This window comes from Carassius auratus, chromosome 1 (assembly GCF_003368295.1).
Source record: "Carassius auratus strain Wakin chromosome 1, ASM336829v1, whole genome shotgun sequence".
NCBI classification, from domain to species: Eukaryota; Metazoa; Chordata; class Actinopteri; order Cypriniformes; family Cyprinidae; genus Carassius; species Carassius auratus.
Genome location: NC_039243.1, coordinates 32,274,417 through 32,301,435, shown reverse-complemented (window position 1 = coordinate 32,301,435; position 27,019 = coordinate 32,274,417). Strand labels below are relative to the sequence as shown.

The window sequence follows — 27,019 nt, the reverse complement described above, 5'->3', positions numbered from 1 at the left end:
TTAAAATCTGCGGTTACATTTTATTTTAAGGTGCCCTTGTTACAATGTAATTATACATACAAGTACTGAGTAATATTCATGAACAGCATGCACTTACTATATGGTTAGGGTTAGGATTTGGGTTAGGTTCAAGGTTACTTGTATGTAATTATGCATAATTATGTAACGTGGACACCTTAAAATAAAGTGTTACCAAATCATCTCCCATTTGAATAGGCGTGTAGTGTATTCTAGCCTTATATTACTACTCTAGGGTACTAATATGCACATTTTAGGGTAGACAAAGTCGTCCGCCCCAGTGAGAACCTGATGATTCAGTTTCTGCATGTTTTATTTCCGTCAGTGCAATGAAGCAGACCATGAAATTTGTAATTTTGTTGTTGAAAAAAATAGCATTTTCGCCTTGGTTTCATTGTGAATCTGGCCTCACTGTTAAGAGTGTTCCTGGATGGTAGTCATTGTGGTTACTCGGTTTCTGAACTGCGTTCTCATTCGCTCCAGAAGTTAGCGGTTGATTTGTGTAGCCGTGGCTTGAGCTAACATCACGCTGATGGTATGATAGCATGCATATGTTCATCAGGTGCATAAGTGAAGATGGCTTCGAGCAAGTGAGCCATTGTTGGTATAGCGGGATTGTTCTTCTGTGGAGGTGGCTGGAGTCTTGTGTTAACCTTGAGCTAAGGCCAGCGAGCGATCAGATAACTGAATTATCCCGCAGTGTATGTCAGAAGCCCTGCAGTCTCTGCGATGGTTCAGACGAAGCAATCCGAGTGGTCTACACGTGTCATGGAGCAGGAGGAACGCTTGAGATGAAGACCTCAGGAGCCTGGCAGAGCTTCAGAAGCACCGTGTCTTTACAAGGTGGTGGTTAAATCCCCTTCTGCCCGAATGTCTTTCTATGAGCTCATTTTTCTCAGCTATTTTCAGCGACATCCTGTTGGAGAAGTGTTTTGTTGTAAAATGGAGATCTGTGACGCAGATACAGCCCGTGAAACGAGGCTCGTCAGTCCTCAACAGTAACCAGAGTCGACCATAAAAAGAAACGAAGCCTAATGAATTGGAATCAGAACCAGCCACATTGAATGGGAAAGTTGTGTTTTAGAGCTGTAAAACGTTTTAATGTTCTCTAACTTATAAAAGCTGCGCTTTTCCATTTTATCAGCGTGAGACAGAGCCACAGAAGCCTTTTCTGTCGAGATCCAGAATGCGGCGAACACTTTCTTGTCTCTCTTTTTCCGTTCACGTAAAGTGATTAAATGAAGCCTCGTCTTGTGAAGAGCTAAACTGTTTAATGGCAGTAAAATGTCATTAGTTTTTCTCTGTGTTGAAGTGAGCTGCCAGCACATGTGAAATCCAGTTTGGAGTTAAGAGTTGCTTACCAACACATGAATATTTCATTGGAGGTCATTTGTGAGATTGATTCTCTTGGACCAGAACCAAGTGACATTCTGATCTGTTTAAATGTTTTTTTTTTTTTTTTTGCATTTGTAAACAGTAATACTGTACTAAAATAATGTGAAAGCACTACTGAATAGCACACCCAGCCAAACAAATGACTCTGATTAACTTGAAGAAACTGTGACAGAAATATATTACTTAATATATTACTTTATATATATATATATATATATATATATATATATATATAATAAACTCAGTTGATTAGAGATGCTTTGGATGCTTTTGATTATTAAAAATTTGATTTTTAGAAATTAGAAATGAAATCCAGAAAATGGAAAACACAGAATTTGGCAAAAAAATTGTGAAAAAATAAATAAAACGCATTTCTTAGGGCCTAATTTTTTTTTATTTTTGTTAAACATTTAATAAATTGCTGTTAAATTGTGTGTTTATTGATTGCAATTAATTAGAAATGCTACATGGTTAATACAATTGAATTTAACTATTAAAACAAAAAAATAGAATATGGAAAAAATAAAACTGATTTCATAGAGCACTAAATATAGTGTGATTATTGTAGCACAAATATTTCATGAGCTAATTCTCAAAAACTAATAAAACTAATCTGAAACCTACATTTGACAACATTTTCCAAATTGGTCCTCATCAAAAGTACTGTATTTTCCAGATTATAAATCACACTTTTTCATAGTTTGGCTGGTCCTGCGACTTATAGTCAGAAAAATACTGTACTAAAGGAGGTTGAAAAAGAGATGCTCCAACCAGCTGAAGACAAGATGCAACCAAAATTCATCAAAAATTAATCTCCGCAACTCTTTTCCTTTTCCTCAAAAGCACTAAGATAATCTTTGCACTGATGAGATCAGACCAAGGTTACTCTGTCTCACTGTAGGACTCACATTTCCATGTTCCCTTGTCCTTTGTATGATCGTGGAGATTGTATTTGGGATGTTGATTTTTATGTTTTTTTTTTTTTCAAACTCTGTTACAAACAAACCAAAGACATTCAGCTCCAAATCCAGTTGCTATAGCAGCAGACAGACTTGTATTCTTCAGCTGTTTAACTGCCATAGAACAACATTTGTTAGAAAATTGCTTAATTATTAAATTCCTTTTTGTTCCCGAATTATTGATGAAGTATTAGCCACAAACAAAGCACCTTCTCAGTATTTTTATTATTACAGTGTATAAATATATTTTTTAATTAATAATCAATTTAAATAAAAATGTAACTTTAAATGTAATTTTTTTTTTTTACTTTTTTTTTTTGTATGATTTTTTAATAAAAATATTTTAAGTAGCTAATACTTTTATTCAGCAGGAGCAAAGTATTCACGTGAATCCTGAAAAAAATGTTTCATGGCTTCCAAAAAAATATTAAACACAACTGTTTTCAACATTAAATATAAAAATCATTATAATCAAATAATCAAAATTGGACACTTCATCCAACAGTGACCTGATAGTTATCACCGCACACTTTCTCACACTGAAGTGCTCTTGTCTGAGGAAGATGAACGGGTGCGACAGGAAGTAGAGCACATCTAGGCCTCCTCTTCATCCTGCTGTCATTTTCCGTTAGTTCCTGTGACTCTCAGTGGCTGTTATCTCAGATAAAACAAGCCCCCATTGGCAAAGTCTAGTCCCGTTTGATGAATAAACACCAGTGTTATTACCGGTGTGTTGCATCTCTAGGGTCATTCCTCCTGTCAGAACCTGCTGAGAAACACCGTCTCAGATTCTCCACTCGGATATAAGCTCTGACAGAGGAAACAGGAAGTGCACGTGCACATGCACGCTCCTAGTCATGCACAAACAGGCTTGGATGTGTAAACAGACCTCGAGCATCCCAATCCTGGAAGTTTGGAGAATCCTCTAGAGATGCTGTTTTAAATGTGCAGCACACAGATGTTGAGAGACGCCTGCATCAAAAGACATTGGTTCTCTTTGCCACTGGTTTTCCCATGTGCTTTTGCATTGTTGCATATTATGTAAAATAAATTCTGTTCTTTTAAACACATTGTCTTCATAGAAGCTCATTCTGATTCTTGATTCTAAAATTTACAGGAAAGTAGATTCATATGACATTTATCTTTAATGGTGTAATTAGGTGTAAAGGTTAATCTTTGGATTGAGTGATGGATATGCCAATTATTTTATGTGAACCCTTGTTTGTTCTTGTATTAACAGCCGGTTTCAAACTGCAGACCGTTTTATTAAATGCACGCTCAGCGTTCCCCGGTGCTGTCATGCCATTGTGCTTTTCCTTTCTTTTGCCCTCTTAAAAAATCAGGATATTAAAAATGCATGTTATCTGCTTGCATCATAATTGGTCCGGATGCCCGGAAACCATGTGGCTGTTTGTGTCCCTACTAGGGATGCACGATAATATCGGCACAATATCGGTATCGGCCGATAAAAGCTTAAAATGACCATCATCGGTATCGGCCGATATGAATATTTCTGCCGATGAGCCAAACCGATATTCTCCAAGTGAAATAATTGACCTGTTTTTCAGATGTGAATGTCTGTCTACATTTGTAAAATAATAAATTTATGGTAGAATCAGTACAGAAGAGATACATGGATTTCTCTTCAGTAAAATTAAAGTTTAAATATATCAGTATATATTTGTATATATATCGATATCGGCATCGGCCAAAATTATTTTGAAAATATCGGCATATCGAATATCGGCCAAAATCCAATATCGTGCATCCCTAGTCCCTACATTTCCACAACGGTTATTAGCACACAGTGAAGCAGAGACAGATGGTTGGTCAATATATATATAAAAAAAAAAGTGCAATATAAATGTACTTAAATAGACTTTATTTTTCAGAAACCTTGGAGAGATTCAGGAATACTTGCTTCAGCATGCAACAGTTGGTTTAATAATAAAAATATTGTTTCCATGGCTTTAAAAGGCTTTGGACTTAAATGTTCAGACATACACATGAGGAGATTTATACACAGACTTTTAATTGTATTCCTCAGAGGAAGGAATCCTCATCATCTAAACATCTTTAACTTTTGATGCAAATATCATCATGTAATTAATTTGATTAAATTGATTGACAGCCGTAATCGATGCTGAAGTTTTGATCGAGTGTCTTGATGATAATCACTGTAACGTATTGCAGTTTGCATTTCACTTTCCTCTTTGTAAAAATTCATAAAAGTCTGTGTAGAGTTAACTCACGAGTGGCCAGAAGGAGACCTCTCCTCGTGTTGCCTGGAAACCATTTACAGATGGAGAGAGATGTGGACAGGTCCTTGCTTCTCGCCCACCGGGCGGCTCTCTACTTTTTATGATTGCTCTCGTTCAGAGATGCATGTGCCCTTTGTTGTTGACACTTTAGGGTGCATGTGTGCTGTTGTAATGCAGTGCCCCAGGGATGCTTGTTTACATCCTTGTTAAATATCTCTGTATGACAGAGGAAAAGAAGCTCGGTGACGAGAGGGTTGTCCCTCGGACACCGTGTGTTTAGAGGGAGGAAACTTGTTGTTTTTCAGGCCTCTTGTCTCTGATTGGTAGCATTCAGGTTGTTTGTATTTCTCTCTATCAGTGGGCCGTCTGTCTTAGAGGGCTTCTTTGTTTCCTGAATGGCTAATCTACCAAGTTCATGCTGAGAGAGCCGTTGTTCTGTGTAATTGTGTGCTCTCATTTCCATACAGCTGTCCAGGTCTCAGCGCAGATATGCCAGCAAATAGAGAAAAGCTCTTAACTTTCATGTACCTGCATGCTGAACTAGCACGTCGTATGAAAAGGCCAATCAGATCTTGGAAGTTTAGCTAATTAAGGGTTTGTGGGTCAATCCAGTTAGACGCTGATGTTGAGCTAATGTCAAATTGCAGATTAGCACCACAGAAAACTGATTTTAATACTGATTTTAATTCTTTTGAAAGAACCGTGATAGTTTGCCCGAGAATGGGAATTCTCATGTAAACTCAAGTTGTTCCAAACTAGAATTGGAAGACTTTCTTCCATTGAAGATAAAAGGAGACATTTTGAAGAATGTGCTTGTCTTTTTACCATTCTGTTAAAATAAACAAGGACTGGAACAAAAAGGTGAAAGCAGAAAATATCAAAATCTGAATTTTTGTTTATGATGGCTAGATGGAACTTTAGGTATAGTTCACCCAAACATGAAAAGATATTTTGAAGAATGTTCAGTTGACTGTAGCCAGATTCCAGTTTATTTTTATTCCGTTCTAAACTGGTTTGACAAGCAACATTCTTCAAAATATCCTTTTTGTGCTCAGCAGAAAAAAGAAACAAAAAAAACTTTTTGGGGTGAACTATCAATTTAAATTGCGATCCATCCATCCGTCATTGAATAAATGGAAACATAAAGTACCGTAAGTTGCATTATTCATTTTGAACTAATTCTAAATTCAAATATCGTCATCACCTAAAGAAACTGCGTCTCTTCAGAAGACTTGGATTAAACTCCTCAGTTCGTCGTCTTAAAAATGATGATTCCCTAGACTTTCAATGGATGGACAACGATTGCTCCGAGAATATAAAAAGAAATCAAAAATCTCTGTTTTGTGTTGCCAAGATAACAAAGTCTTATTGGTCTGAAGCGACATGTTGGTGTATAAAAGTGAGACGAGCAGTGGTCTATTTTTGGGAAGCTGTTCTCTAACCCCTCTCTCTGGCTCCGTGGATCATGTAGTGTCTTATCCTCAAGAGGACGAAGGCCAGCTGGCGTGTAAGATGCTCTCTCTTTGTGCCGAAGCAGGCGGAGGGAAAAGCAAGTCTGTGTGCACTCGGTCTATCTTCAGGAGGGCAGCTCTGTACACTACTTCAGTCTACACTCTATTGACACATCTTGGATCCTGTTGGACTTGATCAACATTGGTACGAGCTGGAGTATCTGCATAGACTGCGTCACGTAAAGCGTTTCTCAGCATGTACTATAAAGCAGTGCGGCCAGCCTGAGCCACAAACTCCTTGATCAGCATCTCTAATCCAGCTCTGCGTCTGGCTGCCAGCGTCTGTGTGAGTGCAGACGTGCTGTTTTACACTTTTATGTATAAAGCACATTTAAAAACAACTATGGTTGACCAATGTGCTTAACAATGTCCAGAAAACACACACATACACACAAACAAGACAAATACAGTAAAAACATCACAAAGTCTCTGCTCAGTTCGAAATAAAAGCCAAGTTACAAGCACTGAAAAAGCTCGGTCAGCATAATTTTTTAACATCGAGAAGCACCTGATTGGACAACCTCAGTGCTTTAATGTAAGCGTTGAAGAGATGACTGATCCAAACCAACATATAAAGAGTCACAGTAGTCTGGTCTAGATGTAATAAAAGCATGAATTACACTTTCAAACTTCTTAAATGACAGCTAGGGCTTGACTTTAGCCAACACTCTCAGTTAAAAGAAACTGGCTTTTACAACAGAGCTAATCTAAGCATTATTCAGTTTAATGCATAAATGATTGTCAAATCATGGTGCAAATATACAATCACAATGTTTTTGAAATGTATACTTAATTCAGAAGGGATTCTCATTATCTTCTGTTGTTTGTCAGAAAGGATGATGAATATCTATCATCCAGCAGGTATAATTTAGACTCGCAGACTTTAATAAAAACTATTAAAGTATGATTATCCTATTCAAGTAATCCATCTCTTAGTGATCTAATTTTATCTTTAGAACATTCTTTTCAGTTTGTTTCTGAATGACGTTTGTTGTGAGGGTCACAGTTTTGTTACTGGTCCAGTTCTTGTACTCAATAGATGCGAATCTATTAAGAATCACTTTTCCGTGGATTTAGGGTTTGGCGTTTCAGTTTTAATTGAAAGACCTTTGTGTAAAAGCCTCGTTACACCACTGTATTGATGCACTTTGACTTGAAGAAGTGTTATGAGGAGTCTGAGAGGAGTCTTTTATTTTTAGCAGAAGCTCGGAGAAGAACTGGGCAGAGATTTGAACATGGAGACTTTAGTAATCATAGCTTCCTCCAGAGGAGAGATTTATGGTTTGATACCCGTGACATTAACTTTTGCTCTTTATTCTGTATGGGATAGTTTATCATTAGCTACTTTCTGATGCGTTCATCCTTGCGTAGTCCTAACCTCCCCAGCGTTACACGCTTTTGATCTAACTTTCTTATTAGGAGCGGGAACTGACACAGATTTCTCAATTTGGTTCTGAATCACAGACACTCAATTCTGTTTGATTCCAATTTTAACGTGATCCATTTGGGAATATTTAAATTTGTAATTTCAACAGGCTGGTTTCAGATTTGAGATCAGTGTGACGGCGGGTATCTTGCATTGCAACTGATTTAACAATATATAAAAGTTGAATATTGACAATTTTTAAGCACGTTCCATGTTTGCATGTGGTGTAATTAGAATACAAAAGAGGAAAGGTTTTTAAAGAGCACGATTGCATTTTACACGTTCTTGTTTTTGGCTTGGTCACATGTTACTTGTAAGATTTAATTCACTATCCCTTTTTTAAAGACAAAGTTAATTCTGCTACTTAACCATGTTGGGAGTCATTCAAACAGAAATGCTGCTCTATTATGATTTGGTTCTACATGACTTCGGCAAACTGTCCCAAAGACAATGAAAGTGGTTCATTATATCCCATTATATATTTGTCATACATTCCTCAGTTGTTTTTTTCAAATGCCACCACCACAAAGGAACGTTTAGAAACTTGCAAACCCAATTACTGAATAAACAGAAGCTTGCACCTTTAATGAGCAACACCATCTCTTTTTTTCAGTCATAGTAGGATCTGAAAACGCTGTTAAGCACCGGTCCTCCAGCGCTCTGTGTGGTCTGCTTGGACGAGTGTTTGGATTCAATGGAGAGGAGTTTCTGGTGAAGTCATGCGTGTTAACTGGGATACATAACCATGATTCCCCATGGGCGGTGGTTTAAAGCATGAGATGACACGCAGTTCCTCTCAAACCATTGGGAATATATGAGCTCTTAGCGTTCTGCTGCCACTGGCAGACGTCTATTATTGATGACGTGCAGATTGCTCCCTTGAGTAATATACAGTAGGATTATTTTGTGTTGTTGTGGACAATGAAGTCTGTCTTTAAACGTGTTAATGCAGGGAAAATCTTGACCCGTTTGACCATGCAGGAAGAAAGTATGCATCTCCAAACAGTGGAGTACTTCTAATCTTAGTTGTAGTTAAGTAGTGGTTTATTTTTCTCTGGTGAAGTGACTGTCCTGTGTGGTTTCAGTGTTGATGGATATCACAACAGGCTTAATTAGTGGATTTCCATGCCTTTGGTCCAGCTGTTTCCTTCAGCATGAAATCCAGCAGAATTTATAATCAGGAGCCAAAAACACCCTGAAGGAGGCTGTGATGGAGCTTTTTTCCATCCTCATTTATTTGTTTTGTCTTCCTTCGGAGGCCCACATTGCCCTCTTTACACTTTCTCAATGAAACCTGGTTTATGCAAGGGTCCGTGTGTCATTGAGGCACTCGTGCAAGTGTTTGTTGCACCTTTAAGGCTATGTTTCAGTACTTGTTGATTCAGAGGAAAGCTGGTCAAAGAGCTTGTACTTTTGAAGCAGAATAAAGCATCTTTTGCAGCGTCTGTAGAAAGTTACAGAGTTTGACTACTACCTTCTGTACAATGAATAAAAATGTCCAAACTGTAGGCTAAATGTCTAGGATTTTAAATAGCTATTATGCAGCACGTTGTTCATATATGAACTTGGGTGCTTGAGTCAACGGTTTTAATACATTTTAATTGTCTCTAGCTCTTGGATATTATTAACAACCAGTGAACATGATATATTAATATTTTACTTGACTAAGAAATCCACCCAAAAATCCAAAAAACCAACTTAACATTAAATTTTTCAACGATTTGTTGAAGTGGTGTTCACTAGATGTCGTATAGTTCATACAAGTTGACTCATGAAGTCGTGGCTCTTTGTGTTCTGCAAGACCTTCTTTCCATTAAACACATTTTTATTGGACTGTCCCACTTTTAATGCAAGTAGACAACTTATTTAATGTTGTAAGCATGCTTGTTTAATACGATTTTACCAGAAAAAGTTTTAGAATTTGTATCATATGTAAATGTAAAGCATCTCGTGGAATTTGATTTAAAATATTGCATATTTGTTTAGCTGTGATTTTGTAACTTTAAAGATGTCTCAGATGCTGACATGCATTGAAATCTGTATCACTACTTTGTGCCTCTGCGTCTCAAGTGTTTAACATCACTCCACATTCAAACCTTGTATAATTAAGTCCTGTATGTGCAATTAAAAAGTTTGCACCTTTCCAGATTTCTACCGACATGCTCTTAGTGACTTCTAGTAGTTCTTCTGAAAGCTGTTTGAGATGACGGTGCGAGCGAGAGCTCCTTCAACCCTGAGGCCTGTCCCGAGGCTCTCGAGGAGTCTGCTTATGTTTGCTCTTTCTGTTTGCGTGTGGTTAGCGTTTAAAACCTTCGCCACAGGCATTGCTCCATAATTGAGCTAAATCTGATCCTTTTGGAGTGTTATTTATATCTGGCGTGCTTGAATGAAGACATCGTAATGGGTTTTGTCTGTTGGTGAGTGTTTTTATACACTGATTTAAGCTCTGACAGCTGTCCTCTGCTTAATTGTCTGGACTTGAGTCAGTAGAACCGCATTTTGTCAATATTTCTGTAACCAACCAGAGCAAGAACATGGTTCTGTTCCAGAGAAGAAAAATGATCCTGCGCACCATAATACTCTTCTCTTTTAATCGTCTGTTGCAATATCTTTCACTTAACATCTGAGACGAGCCAGAATTGCTGTTGTGTTACATCATCTAGCTTCAACTGACACCTTCAAAAACAAGTCAGAAAAACCTTGGTTTCTTTGCCAGGCTGTTTGTTTGTTTGTTTGTTTATTTACTTCGGGAAGACAGCAACCAGTAGTACATTTAGTCATGATTGATTTTCTTCAGGTATTTTTCCATTCCTCATGTCAAAGGCTGTTGTTTTTGTGAAAATCGCCTTGTGGTCTAAGTTTGATGCTGATATCTGATCAGCTTTGGCGCTGCTTTCTCGTGGAGGAGAGAGATTTGAAACGGTGAAACGGCGTCAGCGTACATGGATATGAAAGAGCTGCAATTGTGGGCTAACAGCATGGTTAAAAATCCTCCCTAATGCGAAAACTATGCATTAAACCAGTCAGACTGGAGTATCTGGTGTGAGAGGAAACACCTAATGACAACAGTAACAAGACTGAACTTGCTGCCGGCTAAAAACAAAACACAACAGAGGTTAAATGCAATAGCATTACATCAGTAAAAAAAAAAAAAAAATCAGTGAATGCGGTAAACTCTTAATACAAAAATGTTGATCAAGAATCATTTTGGCATTGGATCGGATCGTGAGGTGCCTAAAGATTCACATCCTTGTTTTATTTTTGTTCACTCAGAGGTTTCAAGACCACAAGTCTCTCACCCCACAGACTTCATGTCTCCTTTCTTGAGTTTTAAATGCATTCACAAGAGTACAAAACATTGTTAGTGGAGCTCCAGGACTGTAATCTGGGTCTATTTTTATCTGTTAGTGGTAATCATCCTCTTCTATATAGTGTTAGTTGAACCTCCATAACAGACTGTCTTCTCATTTACACACACACACACACACACACACACACACACACAGTTGCAGTCACTGGCTCTAAAAATGCTCACTTCTCAAGTGTCACCACTAAAACAAACAGTCCATTAAAGGTCAGTTTTTAATGAGACTTTCTCTTAATAAGGATGATGGTCAGAGATGGACTGATCTGTTGATCGTGTGACTCATCAGAGTAAGCGATGGAATGAAATCTTCAACTGGAATATCAATAAAAGCAGTGGCACTAGATTGCATCGGTTTACAAATCTATATGCACACGCTCTGAGCAGACCCTAGGCAACTGTCTTCAGATAAGACATCGCACAAACTTCACACATTATGTGGGTTCTCCTGTCATGCATTGACATTTCTTCACTAATTGTGCTGGCTACAAGATGCCTGGCTTTCTGACTTCCTGAGATTGACTTGGATGGAAAAGTTTCACGTCCTTGACTCTGTGAAAAAGGGAAAAGGTTTTGACTTTGTTAGTGTTTCCAGTTGACATCGCCAATTAGCTCTTCACATCTCTGTGCTAACGTTACCTACGTTTAACCAACTTGCAGTGGCCTGAAAATCTTCATCTGAAACCAGATCAGGGCAAAGAGGTTTGGTGGGAATCTGCTTTGCTGAAGGTCACCGCACCTTTGAAGAATCCTGTCTTTCACTGCAACACAGAGCGACAAAACTGAAGCTTTTAACAGTTTGTTCACTTCAAGCTATCAAGGCAGGGGTTAACTTATATCTGCTCACTGAATTATTATAAGGTCAGCACATTGAGGTTCTCTTGAAGAGGGCTGTCCAATCCTGCTTCTGGAGCCCAGTGTTCAAAGTTTCTGGTGATCCCTAAGACCTCGATTCGTTCTTTCAGATGCGTTTAATTAGGATTAGGATAATTAGGACTCTTCGCTCCTGCTTTCGAATAAATCTTTTGCAGCGTAAGGTAAGGCCTAAGGCTCTTTTCTATAAGCTATAACTCAAAGCATGGAGAGCTTCACAAACACCCAACACTTCACTAATTACCCAACATTACCACTACAGTCCGGCAAAAATTACAGTCCTCGTATAGAAAAACAACACCTGGAGTTTGTCGAAGTCCTGCTGTTTTCAAACGATCGCCCACCACCTCCCTTCACAAACTAATGGACATTTCTTTGGCTTTATAACTGCTCCTTCTGTTGTTGATGGCAGAAGTGGAACAACTCTTTGGGGTTTAGCAGAAAAAAAAACCTTCCCCTCTCTGTTGCTACCAACAAACATCTCTATTTAGATTTTACGGCATGATAATCAGCATATGAGTCAGTAATATGTTTGCAAAGAATTTATGGCATGTATAAATATGTCATATTGTGAGATTAGATCAGTGTGCATGGGTCAGTGAGCGTGTATGCATGTGTACTTTAGTTTTGGGAACAAATGGTGCAAATCAAGAATTAATGTGCATGTATGACCCCAGAATTATAATGGATTTGGATGACACATGTCATACTAAACGCATTGTGAAAAACCTTTATAGCAGACCATGATGATATTCTCCCAGCTCTCATAAAGGAACTGAAGAGTTAAGAGACTAAGGCCCATTTGTGTTCATTCTGACTGTTTCACAGGTTCTTGACCCAGTTTAGAGGATAGTTTGTAATAACATTTATTATATTGCATTTGCCTTTGCATCTCCATCTCAGGTTAATTGATTTTTCCTGAAACCACAGAAGTAATTTCCCTCAGCGCTTCTTATGCTTTGCACACATCTGGTTTCATTTAGCCAGCATTGGTTGTTTATTCAATTCCTAAATTGGACAATGACCCTTCGGTGTCTCTGTGGATCTTTTCCCAGCCATGTGTGCTGCTGCCTGAACATCATTCGTCACGACCCGATCAAACGTGATGAATCAGGGGCTTATTGTCAAGTTGGAGGCTAAATGCTCGGGTCAGGAGCAGATGGTATCAATGTGCTTGGTAGGACGTCGCAGTCCGCAGGCGAATTCATTAACCTCCATGTCATCTGCCTGATTGGAATTTGAGCTTTCTCGCTTCACAACGTTTGCCAATTCATAGGGAGGACACTGCCTGTCCTTCATTTCCTTATCAAAAAGGGCAAATAAACAATGTTTAAATGATGCTCAGGAATGCTTTAGCAATTTAAAGTTTCATTAATGCAAGTTTCTTGAATTTGAGATTTTACATTTTTACCAATTCTGTGTCAATGACACAAATTTTCCAAGATGGAAAATTTAAAAACTTTTAAAATAAAATAAAAATCTAGTTAAAAAATGCATGTGCCAAGTTGTTTGAAAAGTAATCTTTCTTTGAGTTGAGTTGATGTTTTACAACTTGACCTCCCATGTCATCAGTTCAGATTATCTGATATTTTAAGAAAAGTCATTAAGGTCTTCAAGGGTCCTCTCTATCATGACTTTTTTTTTCATGCATATTTATGCACTTCGCTCATGCCACATTATCGATCGGGCAAAAATTGTGAAGAAATAGTGTATGCCAAACTATCCAATAAGTATTTTTCTTTTTCAAGAACATCAATATTCATTTTTATTTCTAATTATGATGTGGAGACAAAATTAATTCATTGTAATAGCAAAAAAAAAGAGCATTATGGCACTGGATGGTTCATCTGCTATGCACTGATTTTCACAAGCTGTTTGCAGCATGTTCTTGGCGTTTTGCCTGCTTGATTTGTGATAGTGTCTTAAGGAATTAACATGTTCCTGGAACCTGTTTTGCTGCTTCGCTAAAACAATACAAGACTGTTGTGGGCCATCTATCATGTGTCTGGCAGGTCTTGTTGCTTTAAGCACATCTATATCGCGCTCAAATCCATGAAATTGGTAGATAAGAAAATGGACTTTACAAGCCAAGCGTTCCCAGGAAAGCACCTGCTTTTTTCGCTCGTGCGTCAGGGGAAAACCTCTCGCCGTGGAGCTGGTTAATTCTCCACTGTGAACGCGGGGGGGTCAGAGTTTCTTGAAAAGACATGGGCAGGACCTTCTCACATGCCACACATTCCTATCCGCTGTGTAAAGTTTAGAAGGGTTTTTGTCTGTGGAGAGAAAGCGCTTTATAGACACAAACGTCCAGCATACATACACACGCTTCACTTTGTTTAGGGGTTGCTGTGGAGATTTTCTAACAGCCGAGAGATGGGTCATCATTGCACCTGTGTTTTTAGATTAATTCGGACAAAATACAGCATCCGTCAAGGACAGAGATAAGTTCACATTCACTAAGAAATCCCCCAAGTTTATCTGGATACAGTCCTCCCATTTCATACATTCTCAACCCAGCTCACTCGCTCCACTTCCATCGGCTTCTGGACACAGATTCATTGGAAACTCTGTAAGATGAAGAGTTTTCCCCAGCAATTCATCAACAAATTGCTTGGAAACTTTTGACAGGTGCAATTTTGTCCCTAACGCTCGGTCGCAGTAACTCAGCGTGGTCCTCTCCCTGCAGCTGGATAGAGTCAGTTTTTATTGATTTATATTTTTAAGTGCAAAGAGTACAATCTACAGAACCTGTGCCAACAAATCTAAACGCACAAGGCTTGTTTTCCAGCACTTACCCGGGGTGTTTCATCAGCACTGGAGCAAAGTTTAATCATTTTATTCTTGGTGGGATCAAATTCATCTTTTCCTCATGCACTATTCAGAGCTATAGAAGACTTTTACAATTATATAAGACAAGTTTTGATTCTTACAGTGGATTGTAAGTAAATATCCTCATCTTAAAATATCCCTGTACTACTGTCCCAATGAATCAAACCGAATCGTGCAAACTGATTACATCAAAAGATGCCCCGTTAATCCAGTTCTCGTTCCTATCTAATGAATGTCTGGTAAATGACTGCGATCACATTTGCTAACGCTTCCTTGATGCATTCCAGCATTTCATTTGCCTTGATTAGACTCTAATGAGCATTGTAAGACCAACCGGAGTCCCTCGAGGTTGGTTAAATCTAGCTTCATCACACGTGCTGGTTGGTCTGATCTAAACCCATTTTGGTAAAGTGTGTTGAAGTGGTTGGGACTGAAGCATGGCGACTTGTGTCTGGTTGAACGAGGCTGTTCTCTGCACCAATGCTGATGGACGGATGACATGACTGTGTGCGGTCAAGCTTCAGTGACTTTACGTTCTCTGTTTGTCCGATGCAACGGATCTGTCTGTTATCTAACCAGTTTTAGATTGCTTGACTTTTACTGAAACTGCATTGTAAAGGAAGATTAGTTATTAGACTCAGTCTCAGTAAAGTGGACATAACTGATAGGTAAGTAACTTCAGTCATACTAAATACATTTGAAATGGGTCATTCAACAAAGTGAAATCTGTATTTGTGTCATGGAAGCTAAAGAACACAATTTAAAGTTTCTCGTGGCACTCCGGTTGAGTTTAGACGTGCCTGACATGTCTGGACTTGTTCAGTGAGTCACAGGAACAAAACCAACATCGAGCCGTCACCACTTTATGTGACTTCCTTTATCTCTAATACAGTCTTTTAAAAACAATAAAGAATCTTACGAGTAAACAAGAGAGCGCCACAGGTGGATATCTGATTTGTAGACAACAAGTTATTAGTAGACAAACTGAATTTTTGGGAACACTTCAATAAGTTTCCATTAGTTAATGAGTATTACAGTATTTGTAACTGTTCATTACTTAGCTCATGTTAGATCCATTGAATATTAACAGATGCCACTTTTGACTTTAATCATGTATTACTGAATGTTGAAATTAAGAATAATAAATGCCATAGAAGTATTTTTCATTCTTAGTTTGCTATCTAATGTAGGAACTAATTCTCACTATTACTGACTTTTGACTTTTTGGGTCTTGTTTTTTGTCAGAAATCATTAGGATATAAAGTAAAGATGATGTTCCATGAAGATATTTTATAAATATATTACCGTTTTTTTTTATTAGTAATATGCATGAAGAACTTCATCTGGACCACTTTAATAGCGATTTTCTCTATTTTTATGTTTTTTTTTTTTTTTGCACTCTCAGATTCCAGATTTTCAAGTAGTTGCATCTCTGTCAAATATCCTAACAAACCATACATCAATGGAAAGCGTATTTATTCAGCTTTCAGATGATGTATAAATCACAGTTTTAAAAAATTGCAGGGTCACATATGCTAGTCATATGCAAGCAGCTAGTTAATAGTGAGAATCACTCCCTAAACTAAAGTGTTTACTGCTTGGTTTTGATAGTTATTTCAGTGTATTTGCATGAACTAAATGGCACACTTTTATGTATGTCAATATATTATTTTAAATCCATTTAAGTTATTTTTTTTGGCAACATGTCTGTGTACGCTTGGACGAACTTTAGTCATGCAGTCCTTACACAAAACCACCCCGAGAGCCAAATAGCACCTGCTCGGTCTGAAGGAAATAACAAGAGGAGGGAAGCGGCTGGTTTAGGTTGAATATAATCTCAGGCTCTTCACTTTCGTCCAGCAGCAGCCTGCTCTGTGCCTCGTTCTCTGTTCACTTCTTCATCTGCAGAAAGCCTGTCATCTGATCCTTCTGTGTGATCCCTTCTGAGAGCCAGCGATTCATTTCTCTCCATGTTTTGCTAATAATGAATAGCGATTATTGCATGCTCGCTGGAATACTTGATTCCCATTTGTCGATTAGAATCCGGAGGTCAGATATGTGTTCGGTCTCTACGAGTAAGCTAATAAATTAATTTCAACTCAATCAATATTTGATGTCCATTTATTTAAGCAGGCGTGTAATAAGCAGAACAGTGTACAGTCAGCTAGTCATTATCACAAAATAAACACCAAGTTGATCAGGACTCGGCTCTGTAGTCTCTTGTCTTCTCATGCAAGAAATTAATTTCAGTTTTGTTATGACATCTGCTTCAAACATTACTCTTCTCATGATAAGTTTTGAAGTCAGTCCATTTCATTAACTAATTACTCTTCAACAGTGATGCTTAAGAGCTACTGCAAAAATGCCCTTAATTATGAAGATGTAACATAGTTCTTATCCATCATTACCAGGACAATAATTACTTTTTTTTAATTCATCTAGTAAAGGTGGTCATGAATGGTTTAAAAACATTGTAATTCATATATATTGCTGGTGCAAGATTGTCTTCCCTTCTTTTCATCAGTCTTTTTAGTTTGTGTGGATTTTTAGACTGTGGCAATATCTCAATGGAATTCACATAACTTGCTAGTTTTGGTTATTTGGTTTTATATCCCTTGCAAACTACTTCTCTTCTGCTTATCAAGGCTGCATTTATTTGATTAAAAATATAGGAAGGAAACAGTAATATTGAGAAATATTAATGCAATTTAAAACAATGGTTTTCTATTTTAATGTTCTTTAAAATATAATGTATTTATGTATATTATGTATATAATGCACAGCTGTATTTTCAGCATCATTCCTCCAGTCTTCAGTGTCACATGATCTTCAGAAATCATCCGTAAATGCTGATTAATTTTCAATGTAGAAATTTATTTTACTTGTTTTTTGTTTTTTTTTTGACCTGTGCTACTTTTTTCAGATTTATTTGTTGAATAAATTAAAAAAAAGAACAGCATTTATTTAAAAAATATTACGAAAATATAATATGAAACATGAACATGAAACAAACAGGTAATTAAGTAATAGAAAGTCCAGGCAGGGTTTTTTTTTTTTGTCATCTTCAGTAAGAGGGGAGGTTCTGAAGAGGGCAGGGCGCTCTCTCTCTCTCTCTCTCTCTCTCTCTCTCTCTCTCTCTCGGTCTCTCTCTCTCGGTCTCTCTCGGTCTCTCGGTCTCTCTCTCTCGGTCTCGGTCTCTCTCTCTCTCTCGGTCTCGGTCTCGGTCTCTCTCTCTTCTCTCTCTCTCTCTCTCTCTCTCTCTCTCTCTCGGTCTCTCTCTCTCTCTCTCTCTCTCTCAGTCAGTCCGCTCGGAGGACGCTCAGTAGACAGACGCCGAGTCTCTGGATGAGTATGTCTCTGTCGGATCTATCCGGGATTAACCGAGCCCTTATCACGCAGATATAGTTCATAAACTCTTCATCTCCTCTCAGTGCATCGCTCCCGGATTATCCTCTTCACCATGGGTTTCTACGGCACTATAAAGATGATCTTCTATAAAGTGAGTAACGCTGTTAATTCGTGTCTGATGCACTGCGGCTTTTATATCGATACGGCCGTGCGCCTCGCGTCAAAACCCCTTCAGCGCGGCCGCGACGCGACAGGAACGCGCCCGTTATGAATCAAAGAAGCGGAGCGCGCGCCCGTGTATTATAAACATCTTGGTTGATTATAACACCGGCGCTCGGATTTGGCGCGTCGCGTCGCGTTCTGAAGGGCGCGTCGGTGAAACACGCGACTGTTCTTACAGCCACTGCGGAAAAATCTCCAGCAGACTGAGAGAGTCACCTTCCGCGATGCTCAGTCACATACTTTGAGTCTCCTTGAGGAGAAGCTGGTGGGTTTGGAGAACATTCTCCATCATAATTTCCCCATCATCTGTCTATACACACACACACACACGCACACACACACTGCACCTGCTTCATACACATATCTATCCGCCCCCTATACATTACATCTCAGCATCACTGCATCCTTCTCTTCTTGTATAGCTGATTTATTTAATCGCATGTTTCTGATGTGCAATTGATAGTTTGTTGCTCTGGTATTAGATTCTGCTCATCTTCCAGAGCAAACCTGTTGGAAATCTTAATTTGCAGCTGATATGCAGCAGAAATGATATCTGTGCTGTCTTAGAGCGTCAGTGTTGTGTTATATGAATGATTTAGTGTCTGACCGTTGAAGGGTGTTTCCTCTCTTACAGTGATTGGGTCACTGTGTCATTGCTTTTGATGCCAGGTCTGTCCCCAAACTTTATATTTGAGCTCACAGTCACTGCAGATTTCAGGGTGTCCTCTGACGTCGACGGAGCAATCTCGTTAATAGTTTGGTTACGAAACAAAGCTCATTAAGAATATCTGACATTAGGCATTATGTGAGAATAGATCATATCCATAAGCATCAAGCTTTGATTTCTTTGATTTCGTGAAGTTTAACTTCCACGACTTTAAGGGTTTTATTTATGAGTAAAGCACACTTAAACAGTTTAAAATGTGCATGAGCTAAATGTGCATCTATGAGTTTTCTGAAATGAATAGCAAGGCTCTTCATTCATAAATCACAGGGTTTATTGACCGATGCATGTTATTTGCCGAGACTTCACAGTGAAGCATTCCTGTTAACCACAGACCGAGGCGTTTTTGCTCGGTGGTGTCAGACATGGAGAACGATTACACAATGACTCATCTGAAATCAGATGGCTCTCGCTGTGAACCCGAGAGAGAAGCGACAGTCTAATCCACTCGCCCAAATAAATGTAGAACTGAGCAAACGAGTGTTTGTACTTCATTCACACAGTTTTGTGTTAAGTGCTTTTCACTAAGTCATGTTTGGCTAATAGTGGTGATTAGCAAGTGTGGCGTTCCCTATGTGTGGAGTAAAATGAGAGAGTCGTAACACACACAGCCTTACTTTCTGACATCTTCGGTGTCATGTCATCTCTTGGTTATCTTCATGCATGTATATCTATTGTCTGTTTGACAACCTTTGCATTGAGATCACTGGCTCTACTGGTCCTCATCAGGCTGTCCTGTAAAATAAACACAGCTGGCACGGAAGGGGTTAATGCATAATCAGAACATTTCAGATTTTTGTGATTTTAAGAAATGACCTGGCACACCTGACACTAGAGCAGCTGGAGCAAATGTGACCATGCCAGTGTTTTATTAGGTTCATCTGAATATAAAGACCAATGCATGTCATTTTTACATGAGGGCGAAACTCTAAATTAACCACGAAGAGTCAACCGTGAACATGCATCATCTGTACAGTCATCTTATCTCCTTCAAATGTTTTGAGCAAAATTAGGAATGCATTAACATTAAAGTAATTCAGTAATTATGATCCTATTATGGCCAATAATCACATTATTATTTTTTTTACTATTTTGTTTGTATGAATTAAGAATAAAACACTATAGAATCTTTCATTATTATTATTTTAAATGTGATATTCTTGTGATGGCAAATCACGTCATGAAAAACCAACTGGAAACCTGGGACTCGTTGTTTTTTCTCGTTTGTTTTTGTTTTTCACAAAGATTCTAAAGTTCAACAGACATAGATTTATTTTAAATAGATTTTTTGTAATAATGTAGCAATCTTTAATGTCACTTTTGAGCAATGTAGTGCATCCGTGCTGAATATAAATCTAAATATTTATATTTATAAAACGATTAACTGCTGCTTGCTTATTCAGTGTACAATCTGTTTTAGAGACTATATGAGATTATTAACTCTAACCACTGAATGTTGCTTCAGGCACAATGCCACTGTGTTTGGATATCATTTCAGACATGATGCATGAGTGTGTTTCAGTAGTGGAAGTCTTTACTCGTCACTCACAACCTCTTCTCGCATCCTTCATGACTCACAAACCCTTGGACGGCACAGTGATTCATAACTTAGAGTCTATCGCTTTCCTTTGTGCACATATACATTTAGACTGTTGTGTTGTGTCCACAAAGATGTGTGTGTTTGTTTGTATGCGTGTGCCCCCTTTCCAGCTGCTCTGATAGATGTGTGTGTGTGTGTGTGTGTGTTTATGCCATACACCTCTTTGAAGTCTCACATGACAAGCATCAGCTGTCAGATTTTATCTTTTCTGTGCTGTGTCACTATAAAGTGCATATGACCTTCCTTCATCTGGCCTACATTTGTTGGTGAGGGAGTTAGCACAACACACACACACACACACACCTCCTAACACAGGAAGGAACACCGGTGGATCAGTAATGTTTACTGTAATGGTTGTTTATGTGGCTGGTCATTATTGTCTTGTCCCCGATGAACCCAATCTAACCAGCGCTTCACCTGCTCTTTGTTGCAGATGAAGAGGAAGTTGGACCATGACTCCGAGGTTCGAACTTCAGGAAAAAAGCCCTGTCACAGGTAAAGCCCCTGTTACCTGACCTGAAGCTAGCGACATGTTTAGCCCAAGTGCACTTTGCATTTTATGTGCACATCTTCCTGAGAGTACAGTAACCGGCAGACATGGTTGTTCTTGTGTGACACGTTCCTCTTTTCCTCTTTTATAATGAATAATAATTATACTAGGATGCATTAAATTGATTACAAGTGACCGTAATGTTACAAAATAAAGTTTATTATCAATTTTCTCTATTAACTACAACTTTTGTCTGAGTAATCTCTTAATGTGCTGCTTATTAATAGTAAGGTAGTTGTTGCATTTCGGATTGGTGTGGATTAAAGGATCTAAAATATGCTCACAAGGCTATATTTGCATATGCATGCAAAAAAAATTATTTTTCTAGCATGCATGCTAATAAACAATTAGTTAACAGTGTTGTCTAAATTTCTTTTCAGTATTTTATTCATTTAAAGAGTCCTGTATCACAGAAAGAGAGAGAGAAAAATGCACAGCACAGAAATAAATTACAGTTTAAAGTACAATATTAAAATAGTTGTGTAAAATAAATGTAACTATTCATAAATATTCTTTTTCTTTTCTTTACCTACATTTTAACACTCATTTGCACACAGAATTATGATTGGTCTATTCTTTCATGCACCCATCTAATAATCTAGTCACCTTTACACTGCACAGCTCACCTGAAACAAACACTTCTGTTATTGTTGTTTTTTGCCTTGCAAGCAGTAATATACAACTAAAGAAAAAATTGCACGTCTGGCTTGTTTTGGTGCAGCTAATGGTTCAGAAATGATACACCGTCACTGTGAAACCACATGCAATCTCCTCCTGAGAGTTTCCTTAGTCAGCAAACCCGAGCTCAGCCGGCAGCTCTGAGCAGTGTTCATGCTTTAGTGACGAGGCGCAGGTGTTCCTGTGGTTGATAATAGAACAGTACACGAGCATCCAGGCATCTTGGTCTCGGATCCCATTAAATATGAATCCATTATGAGTCCGACCTGCACTCTTCCCGCTCTCCTCCTCATCTGTTGGTTTCGTGAGGCATCCGTAGATAAGCAGAATGCAAGGAAGAAGTGCTGAATCATCTTTTCGGTGTTAGTTTAGGGCACCAGAGACTGTAAAGACTGCTGACAACTCTCTGTGTCCCTTCCTCACCACAAGTTAAAAAGGGAATGTGCTTCAGTTCTTAATCGTTTGCATGCATTTGAGAACAGACTCTAAAATAGCGATAAAAGGTAAACAGAAAAGGGTTTCTATGAATGAAACGTGGCAAGGTGGCTGTATAAAATCATGCTTGACCTGTGGGGCTCATCTGGCACCCATTCAGTCCAACTCACCACTTTGGTTTCGGCTGTAATTCCCAAACTATTGTGCGGAAGCAAAGCCTCGGAGTTTCATTTTCAACCCATTTTGTTTTGCAATCTTCCATAAACTGCACTGGCCTTTTCATATTCTTGAATTGCTACAACACCGATGTCTCCTGTCAGAGTCACTTGTTATAAATTGTGCACCAGAATGCCCTTCGAATGTTTGTTTGTCGCTACGAATGGGTTTTAAATCGTACTTTTCTTCCTCCAGTCCTACAGGACTGCCGTTCCCAGCCACCCCCACTACGTTTCGGGACATTCGAGTGGTCATTGGGCAGGGTCAGCAGAGACGGCGCATCACGTCCATCCAGCCTCCCACCGGTCTGCAGGAATGGCTGCGCACCTTTCAGGTGAGTTCAGACCCAATGAAGCTAAGCAGGTGCACAGTCACAGCTAGTGCATGATGCAACACCAGCATCATGGTAAAATGACTTTTTTTGCTTGACATGGACATGATTTTAATAAAACAAGGAAGTGAATAAAAATGTGGGAGCTAGGGGGTGTGTGTTCTTCATCATCTACAATATGTTAATGGTTGTTTTACTGATATGTGGGCTGACATAATGGAGTATGTCACTCATGAAACAAACAAAAACACGTCTTGAGAGTCCAAAAGCATTGACTGCGTGATGACGCCTGTTGGAATACGGTCAGAATGATCTGTAATTCAAGATATGAAAGCAACAAGTGTGGGTTTGTTTAGATCAAATGCATGGCATTTTGATAAGACCTTTTCCTGAATATCAGCACATGAGCACAATCACAGAAGTGATATTGATTTTATACAACAGTTCAACAAACAGGAAGATAGTTAAATTTTAGGCCCAAAAGTGTGTTTTTAATCGGTTTCGCTGGTGAAAAAGTTCCTGGGGAAGCCGGATCAGAACAGTTGTGCGTCTCTGAGCACAGTTTTTAAATGAATCTGTTTTTGAATGAATCATTTGAATCAGTCACTTGTTTCCTTTCTAAATGAATCAGTCGTTTGAACGAATCGTTTGAATGAATGATTCAGTGAATCACTCATTAACTCAGGTACAGTTCACAATCACAAAAAAACACAGTAGTGGGAACAGATTCTCAAATAAAGGCCATGACATTTGTGTTTTTTACCCTGCATGTCAGCTACAGTAAACTAAAACAAGGGGGTAGTGTGTTAAAATATGGCCACAAATTAATACAATTTTGTACGGCCAGGATATCTCAAATTGGTGGCAACAAAATCTTTTTTCCAAGGCGTTCGATGGCGTCTCGGGACAGAAGCAGCATATATAACATCCTCTCAGTTGTGGTCTGTCTGCGCCATTACGCAGTGGGTTCATAAAGAGTTTAGTTTATTTTCTTGATGGGTTGCTTGCTTTATGTCCTGAGTTATTGAATGGCTTATTTCTGGTGCTAATGACCCCCTGCATCCCTGCGAGTCAGCAGCTTCACTGTTTCAGTGTCGTTTACTTCACATTAAATGTCTAATTTCTGCACTCTAAGCCTGTGGAGATGTATCTTAGTGGCAGGTCTGTCTGTTCGGGATTGATTTAAGGAGCATACATTGCAACCGTGTCATATTTGTATACATAGAGTCCAATTTGGGAATTTTAAATATGTGATTTAAAGAAAAAAATAATTAAAGACACACTGCTATTCAGAGGTTTTTCGATTTTTTATGTTTTTTTTAAGAAGATTCTTCTGCTCATCGAGGCTGCATTTATTTAATCAAAACTAAAAAAAAACAGCAATGTTGTGAAATATTATTACAATTGTTACAGCTTTTTTCAGCATTGTTTAATGAATATAGGTAAAAAAAAATAACATTTGTTTAAAATATAAATCTTTTCTTACAATATAAACTTTCATTCAAACGTTAGGGGTCACAAACATTTTGAAAAATAAATAAATAATTTTATTTATTATCTTATTCAGATGTGTTAAATTAATAGTGACAGTAAAGACTTTTATTGTTAGGATTTTTTTGGAATAAATGCTTAACATTAAACCTGATCCTGTACTACACAGTTTCCATTAGTTAGAATGACTAATAAATTAATAAATTAAGTTAATATGCACTGTACTGGTAATATAGCTTTATATAATTATTTCACAAATGCTTATAGATCATTAAACATTTGGTAACACTTTACAATAAGGTCTCATTTGTTAACATAATTTAATGCATTAACTCACATGAACTTACAAAGAACACTATAATATATTAATATATATTGCTAATAAGTTTTGAACTTAAAATGAGCTCAGATTAATAATGGCTTTGGCCCGTCTAAACTTTCTCATTTGTAACGATGATTTTTTAAAATGCTTATGATTTTAAAAATAATGTTAGTTTATCTTATGTTTAGTTTAATTAGTTTGCTTTAACACAGTTTAACATTTTAAACGGTTAATCGCAATCTCATTATTTTAAGCTGTTAAAACAGTCAGTTATACTCTTCTAGACATAAACCAGGCTGTGACTGAGCTTGAGCTGTAAATTACGGAGCTTTACCTCCCCATAGTCCTCTTCTGTACGCCCCTCTTCCATCATAAACATCCTGGAGCAATCCTCTTCTCTCGTTTGATGCGCTTCGTAGCAGAATGACTTTGGCACAATCTCTCTGGTGCAGCATGTCCTCACTGAGAGCGAATTACGTTCTTAGCGCCACGAGTTCAGCGAAACATTTCATTCAACTGGATGAAGTTGACCGCAGCGTAATATGGAGAGAGAGCAGGAACCCTGGGAACTGCCCCGAGACACGAAGACTCACGAGAACCTTCTCAGTTACGTTCATGTCAGAAGTTACCGTTTCTGGCGACGGTTTGCTGCTGTAGAGCCAGTGAAAATGATGTTTTTGGTGTGTGTTTCAGAGCTGGAGTGGTCCGGAGAAGCTGCTGGCGCTGGATGAGTTGATTGACAGCTGTGAGCCCACGCAGGTGAAGCACATGATGCAGGTGATCGAACCACAGTTTCAGAGAGACTTCATCTCACACCTGCCCAGAGAGGTACAGCACTCACACACTCATCTCTGTGTTGAGAAGTTTGCAGAAACACTGAAGTTGATGTTTTGATGCCGCTAACTTAGCGAACTTGGGCAGTAATCCTCAGAACTTTTTTCCCTGCTAGTAGTGTGCTCTTTGTTGAAATCAGCCAATCAGATTAGATAAAGCCAGATTAAGAAAATTTGTCTGATTGAACGAAGCAGTCAGTCGGGTTTGATTTTTTACAATGACTGTTAAATTCGTGGAGAGGCTGTTAATAAATGCTTTTGTTAAAGCCAACAACCCACTTATTTCAACTTGTTTTTAAATACTCAAGCTTAACGGTGAATTTCCTGGTGTGGAAAAACTCCATTACCCATGATTCTGCACCAAAAGCGTGAGAATTGCGTCGAGAAATCACGCAAGAACACTTCATCATATATGTGGCAATAAATCTAAAATGTATTGTTTAAAGTCTTATCAAATGATTAATTGCGATTAATTGCATCCAAAATAAAATTGTTTGCATAATATGTGTGTATACTGTGTATGTTTATTATGTGTATATATAAATACAAACACATGCATGTATAAATAAAAAAAATTGTTATATAATATAAGAATATATAAATGTATAAACATTTTCAAAATATATACTGTATGTGTTATATATATATATATATATATACATAATAAATATACACAGTACGCATACATATATAAAGTACCGTATTTTCCGGACTATAAGTCGCACATTTTTTCATAGTTTGTCTGGTCCTGTGACTGTCAGGTGTGACTTATTTATTAAAATTAATTTGTCATGAACCAAGAGAAATGAAACAAGAGAAAACATTACCGTCTCCAGCCGCCAGAGGGCGCTCTATGCTGCTCACTGCTCCTGTAGTCTACACTGAAGACATAGAGCGCCCTCTCGTGGCTGGAGACGGTAATGTTTTCTCTTGGTTCTAAATAAATGCGTCTTATAGTCCAGTGCCACTTGTATATGTTTTTTTCCTCATCATGACGTATTTTTGGACTGATGCGACTTATACTCAGGTGCGACTTATAGTCTGAAAAATACGGTAAACAAAAACTTATATTTTGGATGCGATTAATTGCAATTACGATGATTTGTAGCTGTTATGTTGGATAATGTGTATGACCTTGTAGAATATCATATACAGGTTAGGTTTAGGAATAAGCATTCAAATAAAAAATAAAATAAAATAAAAAAAATTCCGAAACATTGTACATTTCTCAGTGAATTTACTGAAGCCCTGAGCTCTAAACAGCTCTTTTCAGTCGTGCACTTCGTGACTGTGATGTTTGACGGTGGTTTTAGAGCTTAGTAAGCGCTGGAGTGCCACTGACAGACATGTCCTCTCTTACTCTTTATCTTCAGAGAGATGTTTCAACTCTCTCGGCTTCTTTTCAGGAAGACAGAGAGGAATCTTCCCGTCGTTTCTCTGCTCTCTCTTCTTCCTGTCACTGGTTCAGCTTGCCATTCTTGTTCTTCATCACCTGTCATCTCGTCTTCCTTTTTCCTGGCTCTCTTTTTTCTTCTTCTGTCTCTCTCTGGCTGATTGAAGCAGATTGTGGGAACAGCTCCTCTAGGCTAATACTGTACACTCTGTGGAATCTCAGGCTGCTTCCTCTCTGTAG

At 38.2% G+C, this 27,019-nt stretch overlaps 1 protein-coding gene across 3 annotated transcripts in view; it reads left to right on the top strand.

The window, feature by feature from the left end:
* LOC113107870 (F-box/WD repeat-containing protein 7-like) overlaps positions 1-27,019 on the top strand; it is a 103,664-nt gene that overhangs the window by 56,176 nt on the left and 20,469 nt on the right. For 2 of the 3 annotated variants that reach the window (XM_026270671.1, XM_026270680.1), the window contains 3 exons: positions 20,964-21,025; positions 22,605-22,743; positions 25,247-25,381. In XM_026270671.1, the coding sequence (XP_026126456.1) occupies positions 20,964-21,025; positions 22,605-22,743; positions 25,247-25,381 (336 nt within the window). Of the gene's footprint in view, positions 1-17,933; positions 18,136-20,963; positions 21,026-22,604; positions 22,744-25,246; positions 25,382-27,019 lie in introns of those variants that run through there. The other variant, XM_026270689.1, reaches the window with a different exon arrangement.